The sequence below is a fragment of the Oncorhynchus keta genome, chromosome 32, assembly GCF_023373465.1.
Source record: "Oncorhynchus keta strain PuntledgeMale-10-30-2019 chromosome 32, Oket_V2, whole genome shotgun sequence".
In the NCBI taxonomy this organism is placed as follows: Eukaryota; Metazoa; Chordata; class Actinopteri; order Salmoniformes; family Salmonidae; genus Oncorhynchus; species Oncorhynchus keta.
Window position 1 is genome coordinate 9,896,366 of NC_068452.1, and position 26,977 is coordinate 9,923,342.

The 26,977-nt window shown below is 44.5% G+C and overlaps 1 protein-coding gene across 3 annotated transcripts in view; it reads left to right on the top strand.

Annotated features, from left to right (window-relative positions):
* Nucleotides 1-26,977, top strand: part of LOC118365031 (striatin-like) — a 93,780-nt gene that overhangs the window by 19,506 nt on the left and 47,297 nt on the right. Inside the window, exon 1 of one of the 3 annotated variants that reach the window (XM_052490651.1) lies at nt 982-1,150. The exons of the other annotated variants lie outside the window; for them this stretch is intronic. Within the exon in view, the coding sequence (XP_052346611.1) occupies nt 1,022-1,150 (129 nt within the window). The 5' untranslated portion in view covers nt 982-1,021. Of the gene's footprint in view, nt 1-981; nt 1,151-26,977 lie in introns of those variants that run through there. 3 annotated transcript variants of the gene reach the window in all.

Genomic DNA, 26,977 nt, shown 5'->3' on the forward strand with positions numbered 1-26,977 from the left:
ACCTCAGGATGCTAAAGAAATGTTGGCTTAACACCTAAAACCCTCACAAACTTTTACAGATACACAATTGAGAGCATCCTGTTGGGCTGTTTCACTTCCCGGTACGGCAACTGCGCCGCCCACAACTGCAAGGCTCTCCAGAGGGTGTCGCAGTCTGCCCAACACATTGCCGAGGGCAAACTTCCCACCCTCCTGGACACCTACAGCACCCACGTCACAGAAAGGCCAAAAAGATCATCAAGGCCATCAACCACCCGAGCCAATGCCTGTTCACCCCGCTATCATCCAGAAGGCGAGGTCAGTACAGGTGTGTCAAAGTTGGGACCGAGAGACTGGAAAAACGTCTATCTCAAGGCCATCAGACTGGTTAAACAGCCATTACTAGCACATCAGAGGCGGCTGCCTATAGAATAGATTAGGAATCACTGGCCACTTTTAGAAATGGATCACCAGACACTGTTTCCATATCTAGCATTACTCATCTCATATTTATAAACTGCACTCCACACTTCTACGGTATCTTAAGTCACTTACATTTTTTACATATTGCATCACCCATCTCATATGTATATACTGCATTGTATTATATACTACACCACTGACTGTTAAACAGCCATCTTCAGCACGTCAGAGGCTGCTGCCAATAGACATAGATTAGGAATCACTGTCCACTTTAAGGAAATGAAACACTAGCCGCTTTAATGTTTCTATATTTTGTATTAGTCATCTCATATGTATTGTGGCAAAGAAGGGGGTCGAGTGATAAGTGGCAGATATGTGAGAGCAGAGCTAATAAACGGGCTCTGCCCGATCACTAAAATGGCCACCCCTGTCAGAACTACAGATCACAAAATGGCCGACCGCCAAAACTACAAGTCCCAGAAGCAAGGGGGACCCTCAGAAGGTGGAGCCGACTCACAGATAAAGGGTCAAGAAAAACCAGGAAGAGGAAGAGAGAGTGCTGGAAGGAGCTATGAACAATAGAGAAAGAGACTATATAGAGTGGCTGGATTTACCGTGTATGAGCTGGATTGTTTGGACTTACCTGTTGGCGTTTGGACCTGGACCTACCGAGAACCTGATTCGTGTACCGAACCCTGCTATCCTTGACCTCGCCTGGGTGGACCAGGACGGAGAAACAAACACACAGGTACTGTCCTGTTCGAAAGAACTCTCATTCTTGGGTGATTTGGTGACAGTTTACCACTTAGTTTGTGACAAACGCTCCTAACCTTGAAGAGGTTTGCCACAGTATATACTGTACTCTATACTATTCTATGGTATCTTAGTCACTTTAATTGTGGGTAAATATTGCATCACCCATCTCATATGTATAAATTGTATTCTATGCTATGCTGCTCTGATATATATGTATATATTGTTAATCCATTCCTTACTTATTTATGTGTATTTTGAGTATATGTTGTGAAACTGTTCAAATCAAATCAATTTTTTCTGTCACATACACATGGTTAGCAGATGTTAATGCGAGTGTAGTGAAATGCTTGTGCTTCTAGTTCCGACAATGCAATAGTAACCAACGAGTAATCTAACCTAACAATTCCAAAACTACTACCTTATACACACAAGTGGAAAGGGATAAAGAATATGTACATAAAGGTATATGAATGAGTGATGGTACAGAACGGCATAGGCAAGATGCAGTAGATGGTATCGAGTACAGTATATACATATGAGATGAGTAATGTAGGGTATGTAAACAAAAAGGCATAGTTTAAAGTGGCTGGTGATACATGTATTACATAAAGATGCAGTAGATGATATCGATATGATATAGTACAGTGTATATACATATACATATGAGATGAGTAATGTAGGGTATGTAAAAATTATATTAAGTAGCATTGTTTAAAGTGGCTAGTGATATATTTTACATCAATTTCCATCAATTCCCATTATTAAAGTGGCTGGAGTTGAGTCAGTGTGTTGGCAGCAGCCACTCAATGTTAGTGGTGGCTGTTTAATAGTCTGATGGCCTTGAGATAGAAGCTGTTTTTCAGTCTCTCGGTCCCTGCTTTGATGTACTGACCTCGCCTTCTGGATGATAGCGGGGTGAACAGGCAGTGCCTCGGGTGGTTGTTGTCCTTGATGCTCTTTATGGCCCCCCTGTGACATTGGGTGGTGTAGGTGTCCTGGAGGGCAGGTAGTTTGCCCCAGGTGATGCGTTGTGCAGACCTCACTACCCTCTGGAGAGCCTTACGGTTGTGGGTGGAGCAGTTGCCGTACCAGGCGGTGATACAGCCCGACAGGATGCTCTCGATTGTGCATCTGTAGAAGTTTGAGTGCTTTTGGTGACAAGCCAAATTTCTTCAGCCTCCTGAGGTTGAAGAGGCGCTGCTGCACCTACTTCACGACGCTGTCTGTGTGGGTGGACCAATTCAGTTTGTCCGTGATGTGTACGCAGAGGAACTTAAAACGTACTACCCTCTACTACATCGATGTGGATAGGGGGGTGCTCCCTCTGCTGTTTCCTGAAGTCCACAATCATCTACTTTGTTTTGTTGACATTGAGTGTGAGGTTATTTTCCTGACACCACACTCCGAGGGCCCTCACCTCCTCCCTGTAGGCCGTCTCGTCGTTGTTGGTAATCAAGCCTACCACTGTAGTGTCGTCCGCAAACTTGATGATTGACTTGGAGGCGTGCATGGCCACGCAGTCGTGGGTGAACAGGGAGTACAAGAGAGAGCTCAGAACGCACCCTTGTGGGGCCCCAGTGTTGAGGATCAGCGGGGTGGAGATGTTGTTACCTACCCTCCCCACGTGGGGGCGGCCCGTCAGTAAGTCCAGTACCCATTTGCACAGGGCGGGGTCGAGACCCAGGGTCTCGAGCTTGATGACGAGTTTAGAGGGTACTATGGCGTTAAATGCTGAGCTGTAGTCGATGAACAGCATTCTCACATAGGTATTCCTCTTGTCCAGATGGGTTAGGGCAGTGTGGTTGAGATTGTGTCGTCTGTGAACCTATTTGGGCGGTAAGCAAATTGGAGTGGGTCTAGGGTTTCAGGTAGGGTGGAGGTGATATGGTTCTTGACGAGTCTCTCAAAGCACTTCATGATGACGGAAGTGAGTTCTACGGGGCGGTAGTCATCTCAGTTACCTTAGCTTTCTTGGGAACAGGGACAATGGTGGCCCTCTTGAAGCATGTGGGAACAGCAGACTGGGATAAGAATTGTTTGAATATGTCCGTAAACACACCAGCCAGCTGCTCTGAGGACGCGGCTGGGGATGCCGTCTGGGCCTGCAGCCTTGCGAGGGTTAACACGTTTAAATGTTTTACTCACGTTGGCTGCAGTGAAGGAGAGTCTGCAGGTTTTGGTTGCAGGCCATGTCAGTGGCACTGTATTGTCCTCAAAGCGGGAAAAAAAGTTATTTAGTCTGCCTGGGAGCAAGACATCATGGTCCGTGACGGGACTGGTTTTCTTTTTGTAATCCGTGATTGACTGTAGACCCTGTTACAAACCACTTGTGTCTGAACCGTTGAATTGTGACTCTACTTTGTCTCTATACTGACGCTTAGCTTGTTTGATTGCCTTGTGGAGGAAATAGCTACACTGTTTTGTATTCGGTCATGTTTCCGGTCACCTTGCCCTGGTTAAAAGCAGTGGTTTGCGCTTTAAGTTTCACGCGAATGCTGCCATCAGTCCACTGTTTCTGGTTTGGGAATGTTTTAATCGTTGCTATGGGAACGACATGACATCGTCAATGCACTTTCTAATGAACTCGCTCACCGACTCAGCATATTCGTCAATGTTGTTGTTGTTGGAAGCAATGCGGAGCATATCCCAGTCCACATGATGGTAGCAGTCTTGAAGCGTGGAATCAGATTGGTCGGACCAGCGTTGAACAGACCTGAGCGCGGGAGCTTCTTGTTTTAGTTTCTGTCTGTACGCAGGGAGCAACAAAATGGAGCCTTATATGCATCGCGGAAGTTAGAATAGCAATGATCCAAGGTTTTACCAGCCCTGGTTGCGCAATCGATATGCTGATACAATTTAGGGAGTCTTGTTTTCAGATTAGCCTTGTTAAAATCCCCAGCTACAATGAATACAGCCTCAGGATATGTGGTTCCCAGTTTGCAACGAGACAAAGTTCATTCGGGGCCATCTGTGTCTGCTTGGGGGGGAATATATACGGCTGTGATTATAATCGAAGAGAATTCCCTTGGTAGATAATGCCAATGTTAGATATTTCTGCACTGTCAGAGCTAGAAGCACAATTATTTTGCTACACCCGCAATAAGATCTGCAGAAACACATGTATGTGACCAATACATTTGATTTGAAATGACACATGACTACATTACAGTCGGCCACTGCAGACCGACCGATCTACAGGTCACATGGAGTCGTCATTTAGGATGCCAGGTTATTTGTAGATCTGGCAGTCTGCAGTTGCCAAATGCACTTTAACTACCCCCTTTAATCGTGCACTGTTAAGAGTGTGACTCCGTAAGGATCCTTGGCTATTACTCCTCGCCTTGTTGGCTCCAATTGTCGCTGCGTGGCACAGAAATGGCCTTATCCAGGTTATTAAACCAAATCAATTGAGACACTGCGCCATGGCTTTAAAGCTGTCTGGCTGTTTGTTAGTCATCTAAATACAGCCACTCTGGTGGCCGCTATGTGTTTGCCTTGCACACCTTTGACAGATAAGAGGTGCTGTGTGTGTCACACACCCTCTCCTGATCCCTAACCTCATTGCGCCCCGCTACTGTATTGTGATATGGAAGGCAATACTAATGTGGCACAGTGTAGCCATGGCGACTTTGGCCGGGCCTTCTATGTATATTCTCACCAAGGCCCACGTTCTGTCAGTCATGTTGTCACATTCCGTATTCTGCAAATGTCTTTCGTCGTGGAAATGGATCATTGTTTTCAATTGAGCTATAGCTTGACAACTCCATAGTCATTATGTAGTATTATATTACTTCCAGATGAATTTAGCCTCTTACTGAAACCAAGTGTTGCATTATACTAAGGATATATCAGTCAACATAATGTTGGTGTCTTTGCTTGAACTAAGCAGCTCTGAAACCTTAAGGATGAAATACATTTTGTGGCTTGTGTACTGGAATCGTGAACGGTGTATGGGGCCCGTGTACATAAATGTGGCACAAGTTAAACGCAACAGTTTCCTTGACCTCCTGTTAGACTGACACTAGAGGAGCTTTTTGGACTTCGCAATACCTCACCATTGATTGGCTGATGTTTTTGGCGGCATAATCGGACTGCTTCCACAAACGCCACCACTTTTATTTGAGTTCAACACACCCTGTGCAAGACTTCACTGTAGAGCTAATCCCGGCTGGCTGTCTATGATCAGCTAACCACTCTAACCACAGCTTTTATCTTCTTGTTCTTACTCACTTAACCACCTCGTAATGGTTGCTGGGTAGCTCAATGCCCACACTGTTGCCCCGTAATCCTTGGGAGTTGATTTTAGTCAGCTGCCGCGAATCAAAGGTACAGCGGGCACTTTGTGCCTGTGTGACCCGCTATGAAACGCTGGTTAAGCTCGCACGCATACCATCCACAGCCACTTCCTGTCTTAGCATAGCGAGCTAGCATAGCAATGTTGCGTTCAATCTGTGAGTCCTGGCTGCTCGCTCAGGCAGAAAGACCACAGTGAGTTTTTGGTGCCTCAATCCAAGGTCAGCAGTAGCAGTGTGTAATCTCAATTACGGCTAGGGATAGCCTAGTGTATGAATGTATTATGGATTCTGGAATCAGAATTTAGCAATTGCTTTGATTCTTCTGCCATGAGCTGCAGAGGTTACTGAACATAGAAGAAAATTAAGTGGCAGTCAATACAAGGCAGTCCTTCAACACTTAATTTTGGGTGTTGTCGTTCTGTGTTAAGGTAACGGAGGAATAATTATCTGACAGTGTGTTGATTTCCTCCTTTTACTGCTGCACCATATGTTGTAACACCTTACATTCTTTGTAGGAGACTAAATCATAGTCTTTCTTCAAACTCTGTCTGCTCTATTGTAGTTAATGAATGTACTTAACAACATTGACTTATTTTGGAAATGCCAAAGACACCAATTTGAAGGCATAGCTCTTAAAAGCCCTACAGGATAGGCTAGATCAGCTACCTATATTAGGTGTGTGTGTGTGTGTGTGTGATTTTGTTTTTGTGCATTTTAGGCATATACTCCACTGAGCTTCTCGAGCATCAAGGAGAAAAACAGAACGTACTGTTTTAACAAGCATTCAGTTCCTTACGTCAGCATAGCAGCTCCTTTTCCCAAGGGCTCTGTTGTTTTCGCTCATCGAAAAGGGGAGTATTTGAATACACGTGTTTTGCAAGTGCGGCCAGGCCCAATTTAATGGTAATATGGCGGTGCCTGCTAAGCTGAGCGAACTGGCCACGGAGCGGGGGCTTTAGTCCGCAAACATCATGGTCCCGCTGAGACCCCCCCCCCGGCAGCCTAGTTGGACTGCGACGATCAGAAATGAAAGACCCTGACTTACATGTAATTGGGGCTACATAAACCCCACAACCCCCAGCCCACCTCGACCCCCTTGACATTGCCTCCATGCTCTATCCACAGCTTAGTGGCGCAGCGAGTGTTTACAATTACAGACCTTCCCTGCTTTCCAAATTCTCTAGTAACTGTATACTCGTGCACTCCTCCCCATGCATTTAAAAGCATTGGGTTGGCATCAGCATGGGCTCGAGTGAGTTTACACCGTATTTCTTCCACCTTTTTTAAAATCTATGAATGGAAGGAAGCATGTGCACACTTGGGCAGAAGCGTAGAGGATGGAGACGCAATCGACTTGCATGTAATGGGGTTACACACTTTCTACACTCATGATTATTGGTTCCCACTCGTCGGATGGTCCTTCTGTTCTGTGCAATACGGTACAATACAGCATCTCTCTTGTATAAGGCAGAGGGAACAAGCGACGCGTGAGCTTAAAAGGTCAGGCCATCAGTGGGCGCAGACTGTCTGGCATCAGTTCAGTGTAGTCAGTTCCTTCTTTCACTTGTCTACTTGCCTCCAGCTCAGACAGTCCACTCCAATAAAACTCTACAGCCAAAGAATGTCAGCAAACGAAAAGCTTCCTGGATTTCCTTAGTTTGTTCAGTGAGCGGCATGTAAGTTGTGCATATTTACATGTAGGTCTAGTCTTTGCTCTTTATACTCTTCCTAAGCTCAAACACACATAATCTGCAAGGGCTTTTCCTCCTCCTCTCTCTCCCCCCTTTTCTCCCTGCCCCGGTCTCTGAGAGTTTCGCTGTTCTAATTAAAGAGCTGTTGCCCTCAGAAGTGTGCGCATGTCAGCGCTCACCCCCCTGTGGGGTGGACCAGGGCCGCTGCGTTCCAGAAGCCTCGCTCTTACGCTCTTCGCCGAGCTAAACGCAAAAGGCCTCATTTGAGTTTACGCTCCACTCCTCCCTCCTATCTATTAGTAGTGGTTACTGTGGAGCTGAGGAATTTGGGTACATCACAATGGCAGTGCTGTGGGTATTCAACTGAAGGTAGTCCCCTCAGGTGTGTGTGTGTGTGTTTGAGGAGAGAGGAAGAGAGTGAAAGATTGTTGAGAATGTAAAGTCATTATTTGTAAGACATTTTTTAAATGTATTTTTCCCTCAGAAGGTTTCTGTGTCCTCTGACGCTCCAAGATACTTTGCATCACTCCTGTGTAACCACGTATGGTTTACAGGAATGCAGACCAACCACACTGTCTAGAGCAGAGATCGGGATCTAGTCAGGCAGATCTCATGAAACACATCTGTGATTACATTTACATTTACATTTACATTTAAGTCATTTAGCAGACGCTCTTATCCAGAGCGACTTACAAAACAAACCTGTACAGGAAAGTACTGAAGACATGCATCCCCTCCCCATTTGAGTTACCAGAGCTGATGAGGTTTTGGTGTCGGTGTGTTAAGGTTTCCACGGTTACCTAGGTTTTGCATTTCTATCAAAGGACCCACAAGTACAAATGTGAAGTTCATTGGGGCATATCAATTTGGGTGTCAAATGAAAGCTAAGAGTCTATATTTGGGGGAAATAAAGCCATAGATATATTTATCTCAAAAATCAGGCATAAGTAAAGGATTTGATTTCTGGATAAACAGATGGAAAATGGGCCTTAGAAAACATCTACCAGAAAAAGTATTAAGTATCAGAAATACATCAAAACATAATGTTGACGTAAAGACTTCTGATAACATTTATTTTTAGTTTTGGAGAATTTGTTTACCTTCTGTAAGTTTAAGAAGTATTGTCTTGTGCCTAGTAATTCCGTTAACAAAAACCCACATCTTTAAGATATTTTCAATGTTCTCTTCCTCATGAGGAGGAAGGATGTTGGTAACTGTAGACCTACCAATTAATTATAATGATTTTACTGATATCAATTTTGTTCATGAATTGTTAGGTGATTAAAACTTGTAATTCCAATACCAAATTGGTAACAGAATTGACTAATCTGTAACTGAGTTGTCTACAATGGGAAATCATAATTGTTTTTTTACTGCTAAATCAAATCAAATCCAATTTTATTTGTCACATACACATGGTTAGCAGATGTTAATGCGAGTGTAGCGAAATGCTTGTGCTTCTAGTTCCGACAATGCAGTGATAACCAACAAGTAATCTAACTAACAATTCCAAACTACTGTCTTATACACAGTGTAAGGGGATAAAGAATATGTACATAAGGATATATGAATGAGTGATGGTACAGAGCAGCATACAGTAGATGGTATCGAGTACAGTATATACATATGAGATGAGTATGTAGACAAAGTAAACAAAGTGGCATAGTTAAAGTGGCTAGTGATACATGTATTACATAAGGATGTAGTCGATGATGTAGAGTACAGTATATACGTATGCAGTTGAGATGAATAATGTAGGGTAAGTAACATTATATAAGGTAGCATTGTTTAAAGTGGCTAGTGATATATTTACATCATTTCCCATCAATTCCCATTATTAAAGTGGCTGGAGTTGGGTCAGTGTCAATGACAGTGTGTTGGCAGCAGCCACTCAATGTTAGTGGTGGCTGTTTAACAGTCTGATGGCCTTGAGATAGAAGCTGTTTTTCAGTCTCTCGGTCCCAGCTTTGATGCACCTGTACTGACCTCGCCTTCTGGATGATAGCGGGGTGAACAGGCAGTGGTTCGGGTGGTTGATGTCCTTGATGATCTTTATGGCCTTCCTGTAACATCGGGTGGTGTAGGTGTCCTGGAGGGCAGGTAGTTTGCCCCCGGTGATGCGTTGTGCAGACCTCACTACCCTCTGGAGAGCCTTACGGTTGAGGGCGGAGCAGTTGCCGTACCAGGCGGTGATACAGCCCGCCAGGATGCTCTCGATTGTGCATCTGTAGAAGTTTGTGAGTGCTTTTGGTGACAAGCCGAATTTCTTCAGTCTCCTGAGGTTGAAGAGGCGCTGCTGTGCCTTCTTCACGACGCTGTCAGTGTGAGTGGACCAATTCAGTTTGTCTGTGATGTGTATGCCGAGGAACTTAACTTGCTACCCTCTCCACTACTGTTCCATCGATGTGGATAGGGGGGTGTTCCCTCTGCTGTTTCCTGAAGTCCACAATCATCTCCTTAGTTTTGTTGACGTTGAGTGTGAGGTTATTTTCCTGACACCACACTCCGAGGGCCCTCACCTCCTCCCTGTAGGCCGTCTCGTCGTTGTTGGTAATCAAGCCTACCACTGTTGTGTCGTCCGCAAACTTGATGATTGAGTTGGAGGCGTGCGTGGCCACGCAGTCGTGGGTGAACAGGGAGTACAGGAGAGGGCTCAGAACGCACCCTTGTGGGGCCCCGTGTTGAGGATCAGCGGGGAGGAGATGTTGTTGCCTACCCTCACCACCTGGGGGCGGCCTGTCAGGAAGTCCAGTACCCAGTTGCACAGGGCGGGGTCGAGACCCAGGGTCTCGAGCTTGATGATGAGCTTGGAGGGTACTATGGTGTTGAATGCCGAGCTGTAGTCGATGAACAGCATTCTCACATAAGTATTCCTCTTGTCCAGGTGGGTTAGGGCAGTGTGCAGTGTGGTTGAGATTGCATCGTCTGTGGACCTATTTGGGCGGTAAGCAAATTGGAGTGGGTCTAGGGTGTCAGGTAGGGTGGAGGTGATATGGTCCTTGACTAGTCTCTCAAAGCACTTCATGATGACGGAAGTGAGTGCTACGGGGCGGTAGTCGTTTATGTTCGGCTCTTAACTTTTTTCTTTTGTCTTTCTGTTGTCTAGTGGTGAAACCAAGTGTGTTAAAACGATCTGAGTCTGGACAAGCCCTTCTTGTCTCTCTCTGCTTCTCTTTCTCACTCTCCAGTTAGTGTCACCACTTCCGGGTCTTACTGACGCCGACCTAAGAGCCCACTCTTTCCATTTACCTTAACAAACATCCTCACCCACTGAGCACCGACTGACACCGGATGTCCATGGGTGTTGAAATTTTGTCAGTCCTCACTTGATGTTAATGTCTACAGATGGACTGGACTGGAACAAATCTGAACCTATCATAGACGTGTGTTTCACAAGTTTGGATAGTACAGTGAGTAGAGTACAGTACTAGTGATAGGGGGGAGGGGATCAATACATTTACATATTGGGATATTATTTGTGACGATATATCATTTTCACAATACTGCAATATTATTTTGTGCTAGTTTGCTGTACCTGCACCAAAACTCCAGTATTTTTCCTTCATAGACAATTTGTTTTCTCATCTCTCTCTCGTCCCTCTGCAGCAGGCTGATGGTGAGCAATATGTTTGGAACGCAGTAAAATCACAGTATCGCAATACATATAGAATCACAATACATATTGGTACCAAGGTATCGTATTGTGAGGTCCCTGGCAATTCCCAGCCCTACAGTACAATATACTGTACTCTGCTCAGTAGGGCTAGGACTTGCCAGGGACCTCACAATACGATACTATTACGATACTTCCGTGCCAATATACACTACCGTTCAACATTTTGGGGTCACTTAGAAATGTCCTTGTTTTTGAAAGCGAGCACATTTTTTTGTCCATTAAAATAACATCAAATTGATCAGAAATACAGTGTAGATAGACACGGTTATTGTCGTAAATTACTATTGTAGCTGGAAATGGCTGATTTTTTTTTTTTTAAATGTGTATTTTTATGGAATGTCTACATAGGTGTACAGAGGCCCATTATCAGCAACCATCACTCCTGTGTTACAATGGCTGATTCTGATCAGTGTTAGCTAATCCAAGTTTATCATTTTAAAAAGTGAATTGATCATTAGAAAACCATTTTGCAATTATGTTAGCACAGCTGAAAACAGTTGTCCTGATTTAAAGAAGCAATAAAACTGGCCTTCTTTAGACTAGTTGAATATCTGGAGCATCAGCATTTGTGGGTTCGATTACAGGCTCAAAATAGCCAGAAACAAAGATTTTCTTCTGAAACTCATCAGTCTATTATTGTTCTGAGAAATGAAGGCTATTCCATGCGAGAAATTGCCAAGAAACTGAAGATCTCGTACAACGCTGTGTACTTCTCCCTTCACTGTGTAGTACAGTTCAGGGACCCATGATGTACTGTCATGGCCAAAAGTTTAGAATGACACAAATATACATTTTCACGAAGTCTGCTGCCTCAGTTTGTTTGATGGCAATTTGCATATACTCCAGAATGTTATGAAGAGTGATCAGATGAATTGCAAAGTCCCTCTTTGCCATGTAAATGAACTGAATCCCAAAAAAAGCATTTCAGCCCTGCCACAAAAGGACCAGCTGACATGTCAGTGATTCTCTAGTTAACACAGGTGTGAGTGTTGACGAGGACAAGGCTGGAGATCACTCTGTCATGCTGATTGAGTTCGAATAAACAGACTGGAAGCTTCAAAAGGAGGGTGGTGCTTGGAATCATTGTTCTTCCTCTGTCAACCATGTTTACCTGGAAGGAAACACGTGCCATCATCATTGCTTTGCACAAAAAGGGCTTCACATGCAAGGATATTGCTGCCAGTAAATTGCACCTAAATCAACCATTTGTCGGATCATCAAGAACATCAAGGAGAGCTGTTCAATTGCTGTGAAGAAGGCTTAGGGGCGCCCAAGAAAGTCCAGCAAGTGCCAGGACCGTCTCCTAAAGTTGATTCAGCTGCGGGATCGGGGCACCACCAGTACAGAGCTTGCACAGTGAGGCAAAGACTTTTGGAGGATGGCCTGGTGTCAAGAAGGGCAGCAAAGAAGCCACTTCTCTCCAGGAAAAACAACAGGTACAGACTGATATGCTGCAAAAGGTACAGGGATTGGACTGCTGAGGACTGGGGTAAAGTCATTTTCTCTGAATCCCCTTTCCAATTGTTTGGGGCAACTGGGAAAAAACTTATCCGGAGAAGACAAGGTGAGAGCTATCATACGTCCTGTGTCATGCCAGCAGTAAAGCATCCTGAGACCATTCATGTGTGGGGTTGCTTCTCAGCGAAGGGAGTGGGCTCACTTACAATTTTGCCTAAGAACACAGCCATGAACAAAGAATGGTACCAACACATCCTCTGAGAGCAACCTCTCCCAACCATCCAGGAACAGTTTTCGTGATGAACAATGCCTTTTCCAGCGTGATGGAGCACTTTGCCATAAGGCAAAATTGATAACCAAGTGGCTCGGGGAACAAAACATCAATATTTTTGGTCCATGGCCAGAACTCCCCAGACCTTAATCCCATTGAGAACTTGTGGTCAATCCTGAAGAGGTGGGTGGACAAACAAAAACCCACAAATTCTGATAAACTCCAAGCATTGATTATGCTAGAATGGGCTGCCATCAGTCAGGATGTGGCCCAGAAGTTAATTGACAGCATGCCAGGGCGGATTGCAGAGGTCTTGAAAAAGAAGAGTCAACGCTGCATATATTGACTCTTTGCATCAACTTCATGTAATTGTCAAAACAATCCTTTGACACGTATGAAGTGCTTGTAATTATACTTCAGTATTCCATAGTAACGTCTGACAAAAATATCTAAAGACACTGAAGCAGCAGACTTTGTGAAAATGAATGTGTCATTCTCAAAAATTTAGGCCACGACTGTAATTCCTTTACCAGGTGTAAATCCACTTCACTTAATTTAGTTCAATAACCAAAGTTATATATTTTTTCAAACTCAAGGTGCCATGTCATTCCGGGCAGATATTTAAAAGTGTTAAGTTCCTCCGCTAAATTTGTTTTTGTAAATTCTTCAATTTAAGTTGTTAAAAGTAGTAATTTTGCATAGAGTTGTATTGGTTAACCTTTTTGAAATAAAAGGTTTTTGTTTGGCATACATTTTAAAGTGATAAAACTGAGTCAAAGCGCATTTCCCTTACCATGGAATTGCCCTAAGGTTACTGGTCCTCAGCCCACTGCCAAATGGTTTAATTTCGTTTTAATCTAGTTTGGATTTATCACATGTAGGCCTATAGATATGACTTTGTATACCGACTGTACAAATTTAGGCATGGTCTTTTTGGGGTAAGCTTTTTGTACCTGCTGCAATACTTAAAACTGAATGTGATGGCTTTGCCTCCGAGCTAGAGCTGATGCTCTGAGTAAGCTACTGTTTGTCATGCACTGTTTCCTCTCTCGCGCGGCACATCCTTTTGTTCCCCTCTATTTCTCGCTCTTCTTCCCTCCTTCCCCACTCTCTCTATTTAATAATCTCCATCTGCTCCAGATTTTGATGAGGGGGACCCCATCCCCCAAGGAATCTGTTACTGCTCACTTTATATCCTGAGAAACCCTGACTTTCTGGAATAGATATGTGGCGGAGGGGTTACTCATTGCCACCAGTTAGAAGTTTGGTTACAGAATAATTGAGGTTTGGATGACGTATGTCGTGTTAGGCAAACAGCATTATAGGGCTGCCTTGTACTGCCTCTGCACCGGATTCAACCTAAAGTCTTGCACTCCACACACAGGAGGTGGGGCTGACATGCTGGTTATGACAGGTTACGACAGGTGCCCAGCTGGAAATGACCCCAGGGATATTTCGTAACCTATATGGCAGCAGAAATGTCCTGATTCTTCTGGGATTCATTCTGCTTGTCTGGTGACGATCATTAGAATGTCACTAGTCTGTGCCCATTTACTCTGTGTCCTTCGTCATCAACTATGCATCCAGCCCCAATCCAAGATCTACTATGCTTCCTATGCTTTGGGCTATTTTCCAATGCATGTAGGTCAGCTTTTACATTTAGACATGATCACAAATCTCCTTATGATGAATAACGTATAAAGAAGCACGTCAAGTAGAAACTTGAACACTGCTCTACGGAGTTGCAGCAGTCTATCATTCTTTTCATTAAAACTAAACGTCAAAAGACACAAAGACTGTTGGAAGGATATGAATCAGACTGTCATTCAAATTTTTGCTACTTCCGTCCCTTCATGTAGAGCAGCAACAAGACGAAGGGAATTTTTAACAAGTAGGTTACCCAGTTTTCCTGCATGTAGGCGAAGGCACCTCTACGTGAAGGCCCCACTGCCAGCATACTCTTTGTTTTTTTAGGATGAGACAAAGCCTGTGCAAGTACCCTAGGGCCAAGAATTTTTTTCAGTAATCCATTTTCTTACTTTAAGAGCACAGCTATATGCTTTCACACATGGGTGTGGGGAGATGTGTCCCTTTCTGTCCAATGTGATAATTTATGGACAATATCTTTGTCCATTTAGGGGACCCTCTTTTAGTAGAGCCCCACAGACAAACGTTTAATATAACACCTTTTAGGAGCAGTAAACCATGGTTCTTAATTTAAGTGTTATATAGGCCTAATTTAATCAAGAAGATGAGGGCTTTTGGATGGCTTTCTCTAGTCACTTTAAAATAACTAGAATACTAAGGCCTCAACAAAGGAGCTTCCTGAATCCATACAGAAGAGGAGCATGTGCCCAAGGATTTTATTTTCTGGGTTACTGTTTTCTAGCAAACTCGTCTAACTAGATCAGTGACTCAACTATGACATAATGAGATATTTTAGAATCTGTTGCTGTTTTGAGTTGTTCCTACAGCAGTGGTGATAGAGAGACGGTGGCTTATCATTGGAAGACCTGCTCGTCTGCCTTGTGCCTCTGCCTCCACAAAAAAAACTTTGTCAGTTGCCTTGGTAACCTTGCACATTAGATTGCCAGGGAGGCAGGCTTAGTATCATCATGTGGGTGAAGTTGAATGCTGGGACACTTTTCTATTAGTGGATGAAACATCATACACCAAGAACATTAGGACCACCTGCTCTTTCCATGACAGACTGACCAGGTGAAAGCTATGCTCCCTTACTGATGTCACTTGTTAAATCGGCTTCAATCAGTGTAGATGAAGGGGAGGAGACGGGTTTTTAGAAGGCGTTTTAAGCCTTGAGGCAATTGAGACATGGATTGTGTTTGTGTGCCATTCAGAGGGTGAATGGGAAAGATAAAAGATGTAAGTGCCTTTTTTAACGGGTATGGTAGTAGGTGCCAGGAGCACGGGTTTGAGTTTGTCAAGAACTGCAACCCTGCTGGGTTTTTCACTCAACAGTTTCCCCGTGTGTGTCAAGAATGGTCTACCACCCAAAGGACATCCAGCCAACTAGACACAACTGTGGTAAGCATTGGAATCAACATGGGCCAGCGCATCCCTGTTGAATGCTTTTAATACCTTGTGGAGTCCATGCCCTGACGCATTGAGGCTGTTCTGAGGGCAAAAGAGGGTGCAACCCAATATTTTATTTTATTTGACCTTTATTTAACTAGGCAAGTCAGTTAAGAACAAATTCTTATTTTCAATGACTGCCTAGGAACAGTGGGTTTAACTGCCTGTTCAGGGGCAGAATGACAGATTTGTACCTTGTCAGCTCGGGGATATGAACTTGCAACCTTTCGGTTACTAGTCCAATGCTCTAACCACTAGGCTACCCTGCCGCCGCCATTAGGTGTTCCTAATGTTTTGTACACTATGTATAAGAACATTTCTATATACTGGGGCATGATCAGAATTAGCTGTGCTGTATTTCCGAGCAGCCATGGTAACTGGCAAGAAGCGGCAACATCACAAGACTCTCAAACTGGATAATGACGATAGGATATGGTTTTATGTCTCACAATAGTTGGTTAATACAATATTGAGAGCTCAGTTTGCCTGAAAGTAATGTGCCTATTACTGTCTTTTTGACATCATTTTGAATTTTCTATGCCTAAATCGTCTTTGGGCTACTTGTTATAAAGTTTGCCCCCAAATCATTTGTATACTTAGCGTTTTTTCAGTCGAAGCACGTAATTGCCTGGAAATGCACTTTGACAACGGATCAGTGTGCTCAAAGGCACAGCAGATTCCCTCTAGTTAAGTCACTGCTGGATAATCGGGGCACAAGCTTAGAATTAAGAAGTCTGAGCAAACACACATTTGCACTAGCACACACAAACATTTATGCATGCACACATGCACGCGCTCACAGGCTCGCTTTCTCTCACTCACATACTCAAAACATGTCAACTGGCAGTCATTTTCCCCCGTACACAAACAAATACAAGAAGCCAAGTATAAGGAAAAGGGGGAAAATTATGAGAAATTAGCCTTAAGCCTGGGCCAGCCTCCGACCTAACCTGGGCCAGCCTCCGACCTAACCTGGGCCAGCCTCCGACCTAACCTGGGTCAGCCTCCGACCTAACTTGGGTCAGCCTCCGACCTAACCTGGGTCAGCCTCCGACTTAACCTGGGTCAGCCTCCGACCTAACCTGGGTCAGCCTCCGACCTAACCTGGGCCAGCCTCCGACCTAACCTGGGTCAGCCTCCGACCTAACTTGGGTCAGCCTCCGACCTAACCTGGGTCAGCCTCCGACTTAACCTGGGTCAGCCTCCGACCTAACCTGGGTCAACCTGGGTCAGCCTCCGACCTAACTGCGCTAACCGCTGTGGCTCATGCAGACTCTCACTGAGGTGTTGGCCCTCGCTGTGTAGCTTCAAACCATGCTGAGGAAAACAAAACGATAAAGCTCCTGTCTTGAGCTTATCAAAACAAGGAGATGCGCTATCATTAGAAGGGATGAATGTAACTCCTCCTACGGACTTCAACTGGGATGCTAACTACATAATAATTAATTAGAAATTATAGAAACGCTCATCCTCCACCACACAGAAAATATATGATTTTAGTTGAAACGTTGCCTTGAAATGAGAGTGGGTAATGCAGCTAAGTTAGCGTGGAGGGGCTATGGCTGTGTCTTGAGTTGTTTTAAGAGGGGAAATTGACAGTGACTGCTTGGAGAGAGGAAAAGAGGGCATTGTTGCATTTTGGGCTGTGTCCCCAGGGCTACGGAGGGAGGGTGGGTGGTGGGTCGGGGTGGCGTTCCCCGCTGCGATTGTGTTTGGATGCGTGTGAGCTGGCCACATCATACCGCTCCATTTGGAAACTGTGGTTGTCTCGCAAACAAAAACTGGCAGCAAGAGAGAAGCTTAAGGCAATGGAAGATGTGTACTCTTAAGCGGAGAGGATACTGGGAAAGAGACGCGTAGGAGCAGATGTTGGGGAAAGGGAGCAAGGCATTTGGGGGGAAAATTTCTACCAAAGCTGAATCACAATGCCTACCGCAGGTACAGTACTTTTACCCACCGGGGCACCTCAGTATGTCATGTTGACACAGCGTCATCAGTTTGTAATGCGTGATTGGCCAATGTGCACCAACCAATCCAGCCTCTCCTTACCATCTGGTCCTGTGTGGCTCAGCTGGTAGAGAATGGGGCTTGCAATGTCAGGATTATGGATTCGATTCCCGGGGCCACCAATACATCAAATGTATGCACACATGTCTGAAAGTCGCTTTAGATGAAAGCGTCTGCTAACTGGCATATATTACTAGAATGTGTTCACTGGCGCAGAATTGCATCACTTGAGCATCGGCACTTAAGAAGTCCATTTTAGCCTCAATATTAAGATTATTCACCTTTTTTTTCCCCTCATTCCCACAGCTATGCTAGTATCGTACGTCAGATATCACAGTCAGTGAACACCATTTTGAAATGTCGCTTTTGGCATTAAATCGGATTAACAGATGGAGTATTTTAAGACGTCTCTCATTAACGAGTCACGAGTGCGCAGTCTGCGCACGTCCTCGATGAGGGGAGCCAGCCTGGGTTTTATATACGTGGAATCCCCCCCCTCCTTTTCCCAGGTGGCTTGTGCTATCTGGGATGCCTAGAATCAGGCCAGAAGGCTTAAAGCGAGAGATGGAGAGGCTGAGAGACTGCAAAAGATCAAGAGAAAGAGATTGACAGAGTTAAGGAGAGATATGGGGAGAGACCGAGTGAGAGAGGTGGCTAGAGAAAGATAGAAACTGAAAGGCTAGAGTGAGAGAGTGAGAGAGTGAGAGAGTGAGAGAGTGAGTGTCAGAGAGAGTGAGTGTCAGAGAGAGAGAGACCCACCCACAGAGAGAGAGAGAGAGACCCACCCACTGAGAGAGAGACCCACCCACTGAGAGAGAGAGGGAGAGAGACCCCCACCCACAGAGAGAGAGGGAGAGAGACCCCCACCCACAGAGAGAGAGACCCCCACCCACAGAGAGAGAGACCCCCACCCACCCACAGAGAGAGAGAGACTCACCCACAGAGAGAGAGGGAGAGACCCACCCACAGAGAGAGAGAGAGAGAGAGAGACCCACCCGCTGGGAGACCGAGAGAGAGAGACCCACCCACTGGGAGACCGAGAGAGAGAGAGAGACCCACCCACTGGGAGACCGAGAGAGAGAGAGAGAGAGACCCACCCACTGGGAGACCGAGAGAAAGAGGAAGGCCCAGTCTGGCTTGACACTGACCAGGGCAGACATTTATCACCTAATTAACAAGCGTCTCATCTGCATTCTCTCCACCATGCCAGCAAAGCCAGAGGTATGGGGGGGCTCACACCGCCCAGGCTAAATGTACACTAGCCACAGTGCTTTAGAGGCATGACCCTTAGAGCCTGCCACAAATGTAGCCTGGTCCCAACACCGTTTGTTCTAAGTTGGCCAGACAGCACAAACAAATATCTGGGATCAGGCTAGTCTGAACAGGCTCAGGATATGATTCATGGCATGTTACAACATAACATTGAGTTAAAGGTCAAATTAAGTTAGATTAAATGAAATGAAATGTTACTAGCAAGTCCTTAACCAACAATGCAGTTCAAGAAATAGAGTTAAGAAAATATTTACTAAATATACTCAAATAAAAAGTAACAAGAAAATTACATAATAATAATGAGGCTATATACAGGGGTTACCGGTACCAAGTCAATGTGTACAGGGGTACAGGATAGTCTAGGCAATTTGTAGCTGTGGGTAGGGGTGAAGTGGCTATGGATAGATAATAAACAGCGAGTAGCAGCAGTGTAAAAACAAAGGGGGGGAGTGAATGTCAATAGTCGCACTACCTTCTAGCGCCTTACGGTCGGAGGCCGAGCAATTGCCAAACCATGCTTAATGATGGTTTTGGAGACGTGGGTGAACGGGGAGTAGAGGGGGCTAAGCACGCACCCCAGATGGACCCCCGTGTTGAGTATCAGCGTGGCAGATGTGTTGTTGCCTACCCTTACCACCTGGTGCCGGTCCTTCAGGAAGTCCAGGATCCAGTTGCAGAGGGAGGTGTTTAGTCCCAGGGTCCTTAGCTTAGTGATGAGCTTTGAGGACACTATGGTGTTCAACGCTGAGCTGTAGTCAATGAACAGCATTCTCACATAGGTGTTCTGTTTATCTAGGTGGGAATGAGCAGTGTGGCTTGCATTGAGATTTCGTATTCTTTAGATTTGTTGGGGCGGAATGCGAATTGGAGTGGGTTTAGGGTTTCCCGGATGATGGTGTTGATGTAAGCCATGACCAGCCTTTCAAAGCACTTCATTGCTACTGACTGAGTCCTACAGGTTGGTCTTTTAGGCATGTTACATTTGCTTTCTTGGGCACATGGACTACGGTGGTCTGCTTGAAAGATGTAGGTATTACAGACTCAGTAAGGGAGAGGTTGAAAATGTCACTTGCCAGTTGGTCCGCGCATGCTCGGAGTAAACGTAATCCGTCTGTGAATGTCTTGTGAATGTTGACCTGTTTAAAGGTCTGGCTCACATCGGCTATGGAGAGCGTGACCACACAGTCGTCCGGAAGAACTGGTGTTCTCATGCATGCTTCAGGGTTGCTTGCTTTGAAGCTTTTAATTGAAGGCATAAAGCTCATCTTGTAGGCTTGCATCACTGGGCTGCTCGAGGCTGGGTTTCCCTTTTGTAGTCCATAATGGTTTGCAAGCCCTGCCACATCTGGCGACCGTCAGAGACTATGTAGTATGATTCAATCTTAGTCTTGTATTGACGCTTTGCCTGTTTGGTGGTTCGTCTTTGGGCATAGCGGGATTTCTTATAAGTGTCCGGATTAGTGTCCCGCTCCTTGAAAGCAGCAGCTCTCATATTCCAGTCTGTTCCATTAAAACAGTACTGTGGCATAGCTTCTGCGTCATCTGACCCCTTCCGAATTGAGCGAGTCACTGGTACTTAGGTCTTGATTACTAAACATTGGTTTATTGTATGCACACCCACACACAGGCTTTTATTTGCCCTGTTAACTGAAGGTGTACCCAGCCCCCGGAGCCACGGCCATCTAGAGGGTGGAAACAGTACAGGTGCATACACCTCTATCTCCAGGCCATCAGACTGTTAAACAGTCACCACTAGCCAGCCTCTGCCTAGTACCCTGCCCTGAAACTTAGTCATTTTTTTCTAGCCGGCTACTGCCCGCTTACTCTACCCTGCACCTTAGAGACTGCTGCTCTATGTACATAGTCATTGAAGACTGGTCACTTTAATAATGTTTACCCACTTTATATGTATAATGCATTTGCAAAGTATTCAGACCCCTTGACTTTTTCCACATTTTGATACGTTACAGCCATATTCGAAAAATAAATTTTAAAAATAATCATCCTCAATCTACACACAATACTCCACAATGACAAAGCGAAAATAGGTTTTTAGACATTTTTGCTAATGTATTAATAAAGTATTCAGACCCTTTGCTATGAGACTCGAAATTGAGCTCCGGTGCATACTGTTTCTGTTGGTCATCCTTGAGATATTTCTACAACTCGGAGTCCACCTGTGGTAAATTCAATTGATTGGACAAGATTTGGAAAGGCACACACCTGTCTATATACCGTCCCACAGTTGACAGTGCATGTCAGAGCAAAAACCAAGCTATGAGGTTGAAGGAATTGTTCGTAGAGCTCCAAGACAGGATTGTGTCAATCTGGGGATGGGTACCAAAAATGTCTCCAGCATTGAATGTCCCCAAGACCACATTGGCCTCCATCATTCTTAAATGGATGAAGTTTGGAACCACCAAGACTCTTCCTAGAGCTGGCTTCCCGGCCAAACTGGGCAATCGGGGGAGAGGGACCTTGTTCAGGGAAGTGACCAAGCACCCAATGGTCACTCTGACAGAGTTCCTTCCAGAATGATGACCAGCTCCGCAGCAATCTACCAATCAGACCTTTATGGTAGAGTGGCCAGATAGAAAGCAACTCCTCTGTAAAAGGCACGTGAAAGCCGACTTTGCCAAAAGAGTTTGCCAAAAGGCACCGAAAGACTCTCAAACCATGAGAAACAAGATTCTCTGGTCTGATGGAACCAAGATTTTACTCTTTGGCCTGAATGCCAAGCGTCACGTCTGGAAAAAAACAGGCACCATCCCTACGGTGAAACATGGGGGTGGCAGAATCATGCTTTGGGGATGTTTTTCAGCGTCAGGGACTGGGAGACTAGTCGGGATTGAGAGAAAGATGAATGAAGCAAAGTACAGAGAGATCATTGATGAAAACCTGCTCCAGAGTGCTCAGGACCTCAGACTGGGGCGAAGGTTCACCTTCCAACAGGACAACGACCCTAAGCACTCCTCAACGCAGGAGTCGCTTCAGAACAAGTCTCAATGTCCTTGAGTGGCCCAGCTAGAGCCCGGACTTGAACCCAATCAAATATCTCTGGAGAGACCTGTAAATAGCTGTGCTGCGATGCTCCCCATCCAACCTGTCAGAGCTTGAGAGGAATGGGATGAACTCCCCAAATACAGGTATGCCAAGCTTGTAGCATCATGCCCAAGAAGAATCAAGGCTGTAATCGCTGCTAAAGGTGCTTCAACAAAGTACTGAGTAGAGGATCTGAATACTTGTGTACATTTTATTTTTAATACATTTGCAAAAATGTCTAAACCTGCTTTTGCTTTGTCATTATGTGTAGATTGATCTGGGGGAAATAACTATTTAGAATCAATCAGTAAATCCAATGTATTTATATAGCCCTTTGTACGTCAGCTGATTTCTCAAAGTGCTGTACAAAAACTCGGCCTAAAACCCCAAACAGCAAGCAATGTAGGTGTAGAAGCACAGTGGCTAGGAAAAACTCCATTGACATTGAAAGGCCTGAACCTAGGATGAAACCTATAGAGGAATCTGGCTATGAGGGGTGGCCAGTCCTCTTCTGGCTGAGCCAGGTGGAGATTAGAACAGAACATGGCCAAGATGTTCATAGATGACCAGCAGGGTCAAATAATAATTATCAGCGGTTGTCGAGGGTGCAACAGGTTGGCACCTCGGGAGTAAATGTAAGTTGGCTTTTCATAGCCGACAATGGAGAGTATCTCTACCGCTCCTGCTGTCTCTATAGAAAGTTTAAAACAGCAGGTCTGGGGCAGGTAGCGCGTCCAGTGAACAAATCAAGGTTCCATAGCCGCAGGCAGAACAGTTGAAACTGGAGCAGCAGCACGACCAGGTGGACTGGGGACAGCAAAGGGTCATCAGGCCAGGTAGGCATGGTCCTAGGGCTCAGGTCCTCTGAGAAATGGAGAAAAAGAGAGCGAATTAGAGAGAGCGAGAGAGCATACTTAAATTCACACAGGACACCGGATAAGACAGGAGAAATACTCCAGATATACAGACTGACCCTAGCCCCCAACACAAACTATTGCACCATGAATACTGGAGGCTGAGACAGGAGGGGTTGTGAAACACTGTGGCCCCGTCTGACGATACCCCCGGACAGGGCAAAACAGGCAGGCTATAACCCCACTCATAGTTTTGATGTCTTCACTATTATTCTACAATGTAGAAAGTAGTACAAATCAAGAAAAATCCTGGAATGAGTAGGTGTCAACTTTGACTGGTACTGTACATAAAAATAAAAAAGTTAAACAATGCACATTCCATTAAAATAAAGAAATGTAAGAAATATATCAGAACTAGCAATGTCAGAGACTGGGAATATAAACAAACAAACATCTGCAAATCTGTTTTTGACCAATAAACATTGATTTGAATGTACAGCATTACATTTGAGTTAGCTAAACTAATATGAGCCTGAAGTCCGGTTAGGTCTTTGATCTGAGCGTATGTTTTAGTACACAAGTTCGCTAAATTTGCTCTATTAGCTGAATGTGTTTCTTGTTAGTGATTTGTAGCATGTTAACTCATTTTGAGTACGTTTTTAAATAAGATCAGGCCATTGATGACACTGTGAAAGTCTGTTTACTGGGTACACAAGCTAGGCTTACATTTAGACTTCGCTAGTTAATGTTTTTAGCTAATATTCAGAGAATTGACTCTAGTAGTCCAGCCTGAGAACAAAGTTGCAAAACTCAAAACTATTCGGCCCCACAAAGTTTAGTTAAAATATTTTTGCTGTTAATTCAAAATACATAAAGTATGAGCTCTACAAAGTCTAAATGGCTTAGAATAGAAGGACGCGTAGTTTAAACCTGGGTTGAGTTTTTGGACCAAAAAGGGGCTTGTTTTGGCCGAAATGCTTGGTATGTCAGTGCATTCCGGTGTCAATGGGATATGTGGGGGTTGAAAGCCCTGTGGCTCTCTACAATGCACCAGGAATGTGTGGAGAGCCAAATAAATGGCCATTTTGGAGATGAATAGCACAGATAATGGTCAACCCTTGCTATCAGCAACTGGAATTCGCTGTAAAGTTTGGAGTGGAAAGGTCCTTCTGATTTTGGTTTTTGTGAGGGTTTTACGAGATAGGGTTTGATCAGTGAGCGTGTGAAGTATACTGTGTGTGTGTTTTGTGGCCTATTATATACAGTCTCACTTCAACTGAAGTGTTTAAATAGGCCTATTCTAATTAAACTACATTTTCTGCTTATTAAAAGTTATTACTAATTATTAACATTTTAAGTATTTAAAGAAATATTCATTTTGTTGCGCAGTTGTACAATATACAGAGAAGAAAAGAGACCGTTTTGGGGTGTGCGTGCATGGTTGGAAATGATTGATTTGGCTGGTTTAGCAAAATGTCTCATCTCGATACGGCCCGACACTAGTCCTAGAAAACTGTGTGTGTGTCTGTATGTGACTCACTGTGTGTGTGTTATTGGGGAGGAAAACAAATCCTTTTTGTGTTTATCCTTAATTGGATGAGTGCGATTAGAGTGCTGTCCTTGTGTGGCCTGGCACAATTAGCCCGTTCACCCCAACGACAGATCCTGGATCGGTTCTGCCTATGCCAATCCTAACCTTAACTATTACAAGGTGATAAACAATAATGTCCCGGATCTGTCCTTTTTAAATGCGACTTTCACAAACACCCACTCGGTGAGTTAATCAGTCGACCATAGCATTATGTCATGAATCGGCTGACCAGCTAAGATGCCTGAAAGCAGTTAAAATAATCCAGATCAAAACAAACAACAGGCAATGTATCGCAGTTGAGTAGCCTAAGACTTTATAGAAAACAGGTTCCGGTACTGGTCTACTGTTAAAGGCATGAGTGCATCCAAAATCGCACCCTATTCCCAAAATAGTGCACTTAAGCCCTATTCAGCTTTAAAGCCACAATCCGCACAACGAAATGAGCACCTAGCCAAATAATGTGCAGTTCTTTATCTTCTTTTGCTGGCCTTTGTTTCACCCTGCTCCTGTGAAAAGTTTGTAAGATGTGCATCTACTTTATTTTTACTGATGGCTTATTTATAGGGATGCACGATATATCGGAATCGGACGATATTACCTAAAAATGGCAATGTCGACGTTGGCCTGATGTCTAGTTTAACGCCGATATGCAAAACCGATGTCACAGCTGACGTGCATACCTATATAACGTAGGTACATGTCTTGATGACGCCATGTAAAGTTAGCGCAACACAGCATTCCTAACCTAGCCCACAATGTCTGCTGTGTGGATCGAGCATTCAACAAGTCGAGCAGTCATTTGAAAGAGTAAGACCATTTCAGTGAAACAACTCATGCAAAATCCATTAACGCCAAGATAATGGAATTCAGTGCCCTTGACAATCAACCGTTCTCTGTTGTGGGTGATGTTGGCTTTCGCTGACCGGTTGAGCGCCGGTACACACTACCACGTGTGCTATTTTTCAGATGTTGCCCTTCCGCATTTGCACAGTAATATCATCACTGCTATTAGCTTCACGATTGACATGTGGACCAGCGATATCCGCCCCATGAGCATGCCGTGTCTGACCGCACATTGGGTCGGCGAGGATTTCGTACTGAAAGTCGCATTGCATGTTTATGAATGTGCTCGTTCTCATACCACTGCTGCCATTTCAATGGCATTTGAGAACATGTTTGAAACTTGGAAACATGAACCCACTAGCTAGCTCCATTCAAACAACTTACTGGAGAAATAAGCTCATCAACTGCACCTGCAGCAGATGTGATAGCCTCTGTCATGGCATTGAAACACCTGCTCAACTAAACTGCCAACAGGCTGTGAACAAGCGATTCGGTGACATTCTCTCTTTACTGTATCTCCACCGTGCTCGATGCTATGTACAGACAAAAAAAACAGGGTTTACGTTACATGGACACAGTAACAATGCGCACCATGGAAGAGAGGCCACGGACAGACAGCTGAAACTTCACTGCTTGACATGTATGATGAAATCCTGGTTGAGAATGAAACGACTGAACAACGAAACAGCACAGCAAGTAAGTGAAATAAATGTGTTTTGATTGTTTTCCTGGTAATGGGGACATAGTGGTTCCTCCTTAAAGTTGCAAGCTTACACCGCGGGACTTAGAGGTACCCAGCGTCACGGCTTCCTTGCTCCAGACCACCGCAAGGGGGAGTTAGAGCACTCGTTATGCATTTGGGTCTCAAGGTTTTTATATGACAAATCATATCGAGTGGTTCCAATGACGAATTTGACTCGAGCCATCCATCTCTGGTAACTTTCTTCAGCAAAGATGGCTGACAAAGCATTACGGTGGAAGCAAATGTAAGTAGTTAAAACGTCATAACAAGTCAAGTAAAAATGTACAATTGAGAGGAATATGTTAGTTAATGAAGAGAATTGTTTGTGCATATTTCTTTGTCGAGGTTAATTTACGAAAATTGTGATTTAGTAAGTTATGTCATAACACCTGAGTATGAATTTGTAATTTGTGGTGTTTAATCTTTTAGGGACTCCCGATGGAATATACCTAGCTAAAGCATTTACTGCAAATTGAATGTACAATTGTTTTGCCTTATATTTGCCATACAATACAGCTGAAGTAACAAACTCAGCAAAAAAAGAAACCGTCTTTCAAAGATCATTTGTAAAAATCCAAATAACTTCACAGATCTTCATTGTAAAGGGTTTAAACACTGTTTCCCATGCTTGTTCAATGAACCATAAATAGTTAATGAACATGCACCTGTGGAACGGCTGACAGACTGTAGGCAATTAAGGTCACAGTTATGAAAACTTAGGACACTAAAGAGGCCTTTCTACTGACTCTGAAAACACCAAAAGAAAGATGCCCAGGGTCCCTGCTCATCTGCATGAACGTGTCTTAGGCATGCTGCAAGGAGGCATGAGGACTGTAGATGTGGCCAGGGCAATAAATTGCAATGCCCGTACTGTGAGACGCCTAAGACAGCGCTACAGGGAGACAGGACAGACAGCTGATCGTCCTCGCAGTAGCAGACCACATGTAACACCTGCACAGGATCGGTACATCTGAACATCACACC